The sequence below is a fragment of the Camelina sativa genome, chromosome 7, assembly GCF_000633955.1.
Source record: "Camelina sativa cultivar DH55 chromosome 7, Cs, whole genome shotgun sequence".
NCBI lineage: Eukaryota > Viridiplantae > Streptophyta > Magnoliopsida > Brassicales > Brassicaceae > Camelina > Camelina sativa.
Window position 1 is genome coordinate 26928984 of NC_025691.1, and position 10477 is coordinate 26939460.

A 10477-nucleotide genomic window follows, 5' to 3' on the forward strand; every position below is an offset into this window, starting at 1 on the left:
ACTTGATCGTGTCACTGCTACAATTCCAAATGCTTTCAAGGTAATAAAAGAGCTTTTCTTCTAGTTTTCGGATTACGCCGGTTTTTTTAATCTTTTACTCTTGGATTCAGCTCTTATCCGGAGCAACATTTCTCGGGGCGGTATTATGCTTCACTGCATTTACCCTGAAGAGTTTGTACGGTTTCATCGCTATCTTTGCCTTAGGAGAGCTTCTTGTGTTCGCTACACAGGTAAAGAGTAAACTCTGATAGAGTATTGTATTGTTGTTGTAATGTAAACTGCTCATAAAGAACAGCTTCATCTTTCTTCTTCTTCTTCTTCAGGCTCCAGTGAATTATGTGTGTTTGCATTGTGTGAAGTCAAGTTTAAGACCATTATCAATGGCTATCTCCACAGTCGCAATTCACATATTTGGCGATGTTCCTTCTTCACCTATTGTCGGTATCGTTCAGGTAAAATATCAAATCCTGGAAGAAAATAAACTCAGAACTTTCCCAAAGCTAAAATGCTCCATTGTTGTATACGCATGCAGGATCACATCAACAGTTGGAGAAAAACCGCGTTGATGCTTACATCGATTCTGTTCTTAGCCTCTGCAATATGGTTTATAGGTAAAACAAATCTCAATCCTTGAGCTCGAATAATCACAGATGAAAGGCTTTCTTGTCCATATCAAGAACTGGTTCGATTTTTTTTTTGCTTTTGCTAGGGATATTCATAAACAGTGTAGATCGATTTAATAATCAAGAAGAAACTGGAAGTGAGAGCCTGAGGACGCAAGAACAATCGATTGTAAATCCATGATACTACTTAAGCTAAATAGGAATCTGTCTCTATTAAAAATTTAACTAGGGTCTTGTACAGATCCAAATTATGTTCTGTTTTTCTATTCAGGTAAAGAGTTTTCACAAGGATGAAATAAAATATTCCGCTATTCTACAATTCCATTAAAAGAGACGTTTTAAACTTAAATTCAAGCTCTAACTAAGACTAAAATGTAAAATAAACTGATGGGAAACAAAAGGAATTTGAATATTAAAATGGAGAAAAAGTTTGAGAAAACCAAACATAAAACTAGAAGAACTGAATAAGAAAAAACAGGGAGAAAAAGTTGAAGGCAAATCCATCCATCAATAGAGCCTATGGGTACATACGGCAGAACCACAGTAGCAAGCTTTCTTCTTGATATTACTCCTAGTGGTAAGTCAGTTCTTGAAGCGGAGGTATGTTGTCCATTGCGAAGAACATCACGCGAGGCATTCTCTTGTCAGCATGAATCATACAATACGTTTTGTGCGTACAGATTTGGCGAGCAACTGATTTGTTTTAGTTCAGTTCAAGAATCACTATCTCTCTTTTTCACTCAATTATATATGTTCAAGACACCTTTCTGGCTTAATTGCAAATTAGTATATAAAAAAATCTCTAACACACGCATAAAAGATACCTAAAACTATATAAAATAATAACTTAAGAAACTAAGGATTTGAGAGAAATAATTCAGGCATAGACAGAAGCAGCGTATAACAAGTTAAGGCCACTATGTGACGAGTCTGAGAGGACAGCACCAGACCATTCAATGTTGGCCCAAACCTCCCACCATCCCTCGGCTCCTTGGCGTCGCGTCAGGGAAAGCTCGGCATACCAAAGCTCCAAAATGTGATCAGGACCTTGAGGCCGGCGGGGTGCTTGCCAGAAGATGGCCATCCTGTCAACAGAGGAGGCGCAGAGTTTGATGATATCAAAACCAGAGTGTTGCTGCTGTACCATAACTACCCCGTCTCATTGCTCCTCGTCGTCTTCGATTCCAATTGACTACATCCCCGAATCGCAAACATTGTTGATTTATTATTACCGGCGGTGTGATCTATTTCTGTGTGAGGAGGATCCATCCAGACACAACCTAATACTGTAATCTCAATGCCCTGTTCTGTTTGTGTACAATTTATCTTCAACTATTTATATATATACAATTGTCGGTCTAGTTATAAAGGAAAATAAACAAAAAAAGGAAAATAAACAAAAAAGAAAAGGAAAAAGAAACAATACCAAAGACATTGAATCAATGGACGAACCAATCGGTTTAGGGCGGTTCAATTTCAAAACCAAAATTAACATTTTTCTTGAAGAACTAACTGGATGAGCTTTTCCAAAAAAAGTTGCAGTCAGAAAATAAGGTAAGAGAAGTCTCACCATATTGATCTGAGGCACTCCAAATGCAGTCGACAAAGGGCTGCAACCTCAGGCAGCCAAAAACCAGGTTCCTCGACAAACTGGTCGGTCAGCGGACAGCGGCCATGGCAAGACCTTTGCCTTCTAAGTCTTCACTGCAAAAAAAAACTTCCATGTTGGCGGGAGAGAGCTCCATTCAAAATTCTCAGAGACCGTCCTCATCAAGACCAATGTCATCGGATCATAGGCAACGGGTAGTAGAACAGAGAGAGGTTTCCCCTGACATCGCCACACCCCAAAATGGAGTTGTCCGTTTCTTCAGGACTTTATTCATCATTTCCTGCTCCTAAGTAATTTCGAAGATGGTGTATTGTCATCTTCATTTATGGTTGGGCTTCTTATTGCATCACCAATATTTGCTTCATTGGCAAAAAGGTGATCAGAAGAACTTTTTGTTTGTTTGTTTGTTAAATTGTTGTGTTTCCCTCTTCTAATGTCTACACTTATTGAAGTGTTTTTGTTTTGTTTTTAGTGCAGCTTCAATCCTTTTAGACTTATTGGAGTAGGTTTAACTGTTTGGACTGTTGCAGTTCTTGGTTGTGGCAGTTCCTTTGCCTTTTGGTTTATCGTCTTATGCCGTATGTAAGTTGTTTTGTTTTCTCTCTACACCATATGATTGATTTTGGTGTTTAACTGTTTATTATGTAACGTGTTGGCATTGGGTGCAAATACTTTTATCATTACTCGTAGGTTCGTTGGTGTAGGTGAAGCTTCTTTCATTAGTCTTGCAGCTCCATTTATAGATGATAATGCTCCTCAGAAACAGGTCTCCGGTTTGATCTTTTGTTTTGCACTTCTCGTGAAGCCAAATGCCACCATTCTTTAAAAGCTTGTTAGTTGACCGTTTTTTTTTCAGAAAGCTGCATGGCTTGGACTGTTTTACATGTGTAAACCAAGTGGTATTGCTCTTGGTTATGTTTATGGCGGATATGCAAGTTATATTTGTTGTCAAAAACGAGTCGCATTGTGTGATTCCTTGTTGATGCTTTTAGGTCGGGAAACATTTTGGTTGGCGGTACGCGTTTTGGGGTGAAGCTGTTTTAATGGCTCCATTTTCTGTTCTTGGTTTTGTAATGAAACCTTTGCAGTTAAAAGGTTAGGAACAAATCTTGTCTTATGTTTTATATTAAGCATGAAGTGTTAAAGATATTGATATGAGAAAATAGTGAACAGGGTTTCCTTCTACTGATTCGATAAAGACGGTTAGATCAACTGAAGTAATGACTCCATCAGCTGGTGAGTTTTATAACCTCTCTTCTATGGTAATGTAATTGTACTCTGGATTATACAATTTTGCAGTGACACTTGCCTTTTGAAATCATTGACAAACAACAATCGTCTTCAGGTTGGTAATGAGATTGAGCATGATCAGTTTGAGGTCTCTATCGAAACTAGCAAGTGAGTAGATTTCATTGTACGTATCTTTGTTTCTTTATTCTCTTCCATATGCTTATATTTATTTATCAAATCTTCGTTTCAACTATGATATATAGGTAAGTTATACGAATGCGGTTTTGAAATCATTTACGGGATTTGCAAAAGACATGAAAGTTCTGTATAAAGAGAAGGTCTTTGTTGTCAATGTCTTAGCAATGTTTTCACGCCCGGCCGGACCGGCTGGTCCGACCGGTTAACCCGCAACCCGGAGATTTTACCGGTTCAGGTATAGTGCTAATAACCGGTAGTAATAAAACCGGCAAAACCCAGAAAAACAGCTATTAACCCGCGATCTAGTGAACCGGTTGACCCGGCCGGTTAGCGGTTCAAAAAAATCTACTTGATTTTTGAAAAAATGTATAGAGATTCACAGTTTCAATTACTTTTAGAACATTTTATTTGTTTAGAGCTTAGACGATAACACATTACTCACGATATAGCTCTCGTCTTCAACTTCTTTGTCATCTCTCCTACTTTGGGTAAGAACAGTTGGTTATTTTTGAAGATGTTTTATTAGTGTTCTTTATTTTTTTATTTGGATTTAAAAAATTTAATCATTTTATTATTATTATTAAACTTTATACTTTGTTAAACATGATATTCTTTTTTATAATATTTTAAAAAATATTTATTTTATATAAATACATTAAACATATTATACTCAATTGACCCGTAGTCGAACCCGGTTGACCCGATGACCCGTGGTCGAACCCGATGACCCGAGAGCTAGTCCGATTCACAATCCGGTCGGGTTTCAAAACATTTAGATAATGTATTCCTCTTTCTTATATTTGATATCAAAGAGAGACTTGGGTTTTGACTAAATTCAAGCATTAATTATGACTAAAAAATGTAACGTGAACTTTCAGTCAACATAAAACAAGAAGAAGAAATTGAATATTAAAATGGGAAAAAAGTTTGAGATAACCAAACATCAAACTAGAAAAATAACCAAACATAAACTAGAAAAATAACCAACATAAAACTAGAAGTAAATCAAAACAGAGAAAAAAAAAAATTTAAAGTAAATTATTTTATGTATTTCAATAATAATGAATCATCAAAATCTGCACAATGGCAATAACACATGACTTAACAAAAATCATGACTTAACATCGGTAGAATGCTAAATAATAAATCTTGGAACTGCTAGGTGCTCAAAATCTTTTTAAAAATTAAAATTTTAAATTATTATTAATAATTGAATTGATATTTAAAATATAGTTTTTTGGTTAATTATCATTAAGTTTACGTAAGATTATTTTTGCATTTATACATATTTTTAACTAGTTTATAAAAGAAAAATAAAAAGAGGTTAGTTTTCAAAAGTGTAAAAAAAAACGTAAACTACTGCTCTATGGCTTCTTTTATATATTACTACTATAAACAATGAGTTTACTCCTTTTAGATAGTGAACTTATATAAGCTAATTTATTGATTATATCATTTGAATATATAGGGAATCTGCATTTTATAAAGAAGTCTATTAATGGGTTGAATTGCATGATTGATTTTGACTACTTTTATAGATGACAAGTGTTATATTTAAGATTTTTCATGTTTTAATTAGAAGCAAATGAAAAGAACAAATGTAAATAAGTGTATATTATATATAAGTATTTGTTTTAGAAGATTGACGAAGGTGATTTCATCCATAATGGATGAGTAAAAACAATCAAAGTAATAAAAGGTCTCATTGGTAACGTATCCAAAACTGTACTGTAAGCTGGAACTATAAGTTTTTATGGAATAGTGCAAAGCTGTAAGAAAGAGTTGTACATGAAAGCGGTACAAAAAAGCTGAGAGTAAAGTTTTTAATAAAGTGTTTAGTAAAGCTTTTGTGATTGGTAAAAAATCAAAGATGTACACTTGTACAGCTTTGTTTTTGGTTACCAATCACACCCAAAATTATTTTTAATAAATGTCTAAGATGAAATTGTTACGAATACGACAAATTATGTTGGATTTAGCTAATTAGTCTCGGATTTGTACATATTTTGTATATACTGTATATGGTAATGAAGATAACACATAGGTGATAAATGGTATGAAGATAACACATTTGGTTTTTTATTTTTATTGACATTTATTACTATTAGACCAAGGCAGCATGAATTATGAGGGAAAAGGAGGACTTGGAATAACTGGCCAAGGAATGGAAGAGGCTATTCAACCTAAGATGTGACAAAGTGAGAAGAGTGGTTTGGGATTTATGGGATTAGACTCTCCAAGTCTTCGTCCAAAGCTTCAGAGTCCTCCAAAGCCACCTCAGCCCTCCACCAACTGTACCTCCACCTCAACCTTCAACAACTGTTCTTGACTTCTTGACCACTGCTCAAAAACATAAGTTTTGGAATTATATTAGCCATCTTGTAAGTGCTAAAAACCTCAATTTAGTAAATTTGATTAATGAAGAAGTTTTGGAATTATATTAGCCCTCTTGTAAGTGCTAAAAACCTCAATTTAGTAAATTTGATTAATGAAGAAGTTTTGGAATTATATTAGCCCTCTTGTAAGTGCTAAAAACCTCAATTTAGTAAATTTGATTAATGAAGAAAGATCTTGGGACAGACTTTCCGTTTAATTCAATATGAACTATAAAGAAACGACAAACTAGATTTATATTAATGTATCTTTTCTTTGTCGAGTTACAAGAAGTTGTTCTTCTCTGAATTAGAACCAATGTATTTAAACTAAAAACCTAAAACTAAGTCCCGGATTTCTTCCAGCGATCTCGTCCCATGATTCCGCGATATTCTCCGATATTTGACTCGGTGTTCTTCTCAGTCAAACCTCCCTTCCTGGGCCCGTCGCAAGCCCATCATCGCTACTAAGGATTCGCTGCTAAATAGGCTTCTCCTACGGGCTCTAGATCGGGCGAAACCCAACACCAACACCTCTCCAAGCTGACTAGAATAGACTGCAAGGCTCTTTAATAGAAGTAAAGCAGGTCAAAGAGGAGGTGTCAGCTCCTGTAGTTTCAAATGGTTCCATTTCAGTGGAACTCTTCTAGCTTCCCCAAGGAGAAAAACAAAAATAGAAAACGTAGGAAGAAGAAAAATAATAAGATTACAAAAGCCGAAGATGATTAGCTGCTTTTGTAAGAACTTTTCATTTCATTAGCTTCTTCTTCTTTAGGCTCCAGTGAATTATGTGTGTTTGCATTGTGTGAAACCAAGTTTACGACCATTATCAATGGCTGTCTCCACAGTCGCAATTCACATCTTTGGCGATGTTCCCGAGGACGCAAGAACAATCGAGTGTAACTCCATAAAAATGCTTCAAGCTAAATAGGAATCCGTTTGTATTAACCTTTAACCAAGTCTTTGTACGGATCCAAAACACAAATGATATACCACTTAGAGACTTGGTTTTTGACCATACTCATCGAGCTTTAATTATGACTAAAAATGTAACGTAAACTGTTGATTCAGTCAACATAAAACAAGAAGAAGAAATTGAATATTAAAATGGAAAAAAGTTTGAGATAACCAAACATAAAACTAGAAGAATCTGAATAAAGCAGAGGTAGAAGTTTTAAGGCGAATCCATCTATCAATAGAGCCTACGGGTACATACGGCAGAACCACAGTAGCAAGCTTTCTTCTTGATATTACCCATAGAGTCCCGTACCTGGTCGATCGCATAGTTGTAGTGGTAAGTCAGTTCTTGAAGCGGAGGTATGTTGTCCATTGCGAAGAACATCACGTGAGGCATTCTCTTGTCAGCATGATCATACAATACGTTTTGTGCGTACAGATTTGGCGAGCAGCTGTGGTTTATGAATCTCCCAATATTCCCCTTTGTTGCTGCATCAATGGTGAATCCGCTTGCCTCCTCATCTTCTTCCTCGGCTGGGCCTGCCTGTGCCCCCGGCATAATCTCCGACATACCTTCCGCCAAGGTATTTTCGTATCTGTTACCAATATCAAAGAGATACTCATCGTTTCCGGTTCTTCTTTCTGCTTCACTATCCTCCAGAAGCTCACCTACGTATTCGCATATGAAGCTACCCGAAGGGATTGACTTAAGCGACCTCACTCCCCAACCTCTTGACTTAGTTTTGAAAATCTCAAGCGGGAACCTGATACCATGCTGTGTGACTCTAAGGTAGCAAGAAGCAGGGCATTTACAGCGAGGGCCACACTCATAGATTAAAGGCTTTGCACCAACAATGGCTCCATCGTGGTTGTATGGAATCTCTCCTCCGTTTTTGTCCACGCAATTGCAGTTTTTTGCGTCGTCCGTGCAGCCACCAATGCAACTGCATGGCTTTGGAGGAACTGGTCTGCACCAATCCGGGTAAATGATTTTCACTGTGTAGGTGAAAATAGGCGGTTTCTCGTCGTCTATTTCATTCACAGCGCTAATGGGTAGGCGCTCTTTCCCTTCTGAGATGTCAAGTTTGCACAGACCTTCCCGGTATTTCAGATTCTTTGAGTTCTTCACCACTTTCCATGAAAGCTCAGGCTGTCCAGGCATGCGCCTAAGCTTAAACTTGAAGACAAACTTGCCGTGAGATCCGAGTTCTCGCCAATACTCTTCCACAAGATATAATCCGTCATAAACATAATGTGCACCTTTCTTATCACCACCTGATGATTCTAAAGCTGCCTTTTGGTTGCCCCTTATGACACGTACAGGGGTCTGCTTGATTGAGCTGTTTTTCAATGCGAGGTTCCCCTGTACAAGCTTTTGGTCTTTGGGCGGTTTATATTCCTGTCCACTTTTCTTTGCTTGCATCACATTCCCGCCTTGACCAGTGTAGATCAAGATATCTGAGTTATCCAGAGAGTCGTCGTACCCTCCAGAGGCTACAATACTAGTAGCAACTATGTCGTCACCGTGTTTCATATAATCAATACCCCCTTGACTCGGTTTATGCATACCGAGAATGTTCAGCTCCATTCTATATTGGAACTCATCACCAACCTCAATCCCAGGCACAGGTCCCAAAATATGAACACCCACGTTGAGATACTTGCCTTTGCTTTTCAGAATCTTTGAAGCCACGAAATCTACTCTAAACCTTTTTATCCGATCTTTCTCAGGCTTAGCTTCTTCCTCCTGCAAAAGTTTTCTACAAGCTCCATAGAAAAGACGTAGAGTTTCCTTGACTTTTTCCCGGCTACTATTATCACCGCCGCTGCTTGACCCACTGGGACGAGAAGGAGGAATCCCGACATTTAGCATCCAAGACTGTCGAGGTATTCGATGGTCAGGAGAATCCTCTACATCCCGACCTACCCTCTGGCGCGAATAGAAATCCTTCTTCATCCTAGATCCTTCACCACCATACTCTTTCTTGATCGTTCTGGTAACCTTTAAGGCTGAATGAAATGCAACCCCTTTCTTTGCCTTTTTTCTACGCACATCAAGACTTGGTTTTGGAACTGCTAAATCTGACGGCATCTCAATTTCCAACGGCTCAGTCTGTGCCAAATCATCTCTTCCAAAACATTCTTCATCTGCATAAACAACAATGTCCCTCGTCATGTTTTCTGTTCCGCTGCTGCTAACATCAGAACCAGAACTCTCAAGAACCGAGTTCTTCTTTCCCATGGAACCCGCAACCTTCACAGTCTGTTCACTGTTTGAACTCACCCCACCAACAGAACCCGTCGCCAGAACATCCCCATCTGGTCTACAAATGCTCAGAGGCTGAACCTCAACATGCTCAGCCATAATGACATGACTCCCGTTTTCCACCAAATCCCCATCTCCAGGGGGAAACTCACCACAACTCTTCCCATCATCTCTCTGCCCCACCAAACCTTCCTCCTCCTCCTCTTTAACAGAAGACTCAACCTTAATAACATCTTCAGCAGCCTTAACATCTTCTTCAGGTGGTTTGGGTCTAAAGAGGTTCACACCAGTACCACAACCAGGTGGGAAATCCCTAACAGCACAAACCTTCCGACGCTTAAACTTAAGCCCGGTCATACGATCATTCCTGAAACAAGCACCATTCTGAAAAACAACTCTTTTATCAACAAAAGCATCACCATTGTTGCTCATCGTCACTTTAACAACCTTTGATGTCGTCTCCGTATTCACCATACTGGTCTCCATCACACCCATAGAAACCCCAAACCTGAGAGAATTTAACAACAGAGACATCATCATTCATCATCATTCATCATCATCATCACTATATTTAATCAAAATCTCTCACAAATACACAAATTCTTATAACGAACAATCAACCAAGCATGCAAAAAAAACTAACAGGAAATGAAAATCGAATCAAATCGATTTCTTCTACAACGACGATGATCACAAATACAGAACGGAGAAACGCGATTAACTAAAACTAAATCAGATTATAAAGGCAAAAATAGAGGAGGGAGATGAAATTATACCGGCGAAAGATCTCCGTCACCGATCGAAAATGGCCGAGAAGAAGATAGAAATCGAATTGGGTGAATTTGGAGAGGAAGAAGAAGAGCTCTCTCTCTCTCTCTCTCTCTCTCTCAATCTCTCTCTCAAAAATCGAATCAGATGAAATTTTGGGTAATTGATGGTATGAGGGAGCGAATTAAATTAAAAATTGATTTGAGGAATTAATAATATATAACGATTTGCGATAAAAAAAAAAAAAAAAAAAAAAAAANAAAGAAATGGAAGCCAAGAGTAAACATAGAGAGAAACCAGAGATCACTAGTGTGGTACGTGGAGGTGGAGAGAGCTAGGGAAGGGAGGGGATCGTGGTTGTGGTTTCCTTCCATATTCGTCATTTACTTTTCAAGATTTTACTTTTTACTCTTTTTATTAACTACACTACACACACTCCCCCCCCCCCCCCCCC

At 37.9% G+C, this 10477-nt stretch overlaps 3 protein-coding genes across 3 annotated transcripts in view; 2 read left to right on the plus strand and 1 right to left on the minus strand.

The window, feature by feature from the left end:
• LOC104704975 (probable sphingolipid transporter spinster homolog 3) overlaps positions 1-926 on the plus strand; it is a 1860-nt gene extending 934 nt beyond the window's left edge. Inside the window, exons 4-8 of the mRNA XM_019227157.1 lie at positions 2-40; positions 111-230; positions 324-452; positions 533-611; positions 710-926. Of these exons, the coding sequence (XP_019082702.1) occupies positions 2-40; positions 111-230; positions 324-452; positions 533-611; positions 710-804 (462 nt within the window). The 3' untranslated portion in view covers positions 805-926. The remainder of the gene's footprint in view (position 1; positions 41-110; positions 231-323; positions 453-532; positions 612-709) is intronic.
• On the plus strand, positions 2301-3469 carry LOC104702809 (probable sphingolipid transporter spinster homolog 3). Its single transcript, XM_019227315.1, has 6 exons — positions 2301-2607; positions 2710-2814; positions 2923-2998; positions 3089-3131; positions 3225-3327; positions 3406-3469. Exons 1-5 carry the CDS (start codon positions 2558-2560, stop codon positions 3263-3265), a joined length of 315 nt encoding a protein of 104 aa, XP_019082860.1. The 5' UTR covers positions 2301-2557; the 3' UTR covers positions 3266-3327; positions 3406-3469.
• On the minus strand, positions 7023-10372 carry LOC104702810 (histone-lysine N-methyltransferase, H3 lysine-9 specific SUVH6-like). The gene is made up of 2 exons (XM_010418729.2): positions 10032-10372; positions 7023-9763 (listed from the first exon to the last, which is right to left on the minus strand). The coding sequence occupies exon 2, from the start codon at positions 9748-9750 to the stop codon at positions 7225-7227; it is 2526 nt and encodes an 841-aa protein (XP_010417031.1). The 5' UTR covers positions 9751-9763; positions 10032-10372; the 3' UTR covers positions 7023-7224.

What these genes read in the sequence shown, in the direction of transcription:
- LOC104702809 (XM_019227315.1), top strand. Translation starts at nt 2,558, where the DNA reads ATGGTTGGGCTTCTTATTGCATCACCAATATTTGCTTCATTGGCAAAA. An exon ending in ATAATGCTCCTCAGAAACAG is followed by an intron (nt 2,999 to 3,088) that starts GTCTCCGGTTTG and finishes TTTTTTTTTCAG; the next exon opens with AAAGCTGCATGGCTTGGACT. An exon ending in TTACATGTGTAAACCAAGTG is followed by an intron (nt 3,132 to 3,224) that starts GTATTGCTCTTG and finishes TGATGCTTTTAG; the next exon opens with GTCGGGAAACATTTTGGTTG.
- LOC104702810 (XM_010418729.2), bottom strand. Translation starts at nt 9,750, where the DNA reads ATGGGTGTGATGGAGACCAGTATGGTGAATACGGAGACGACATCAAAG.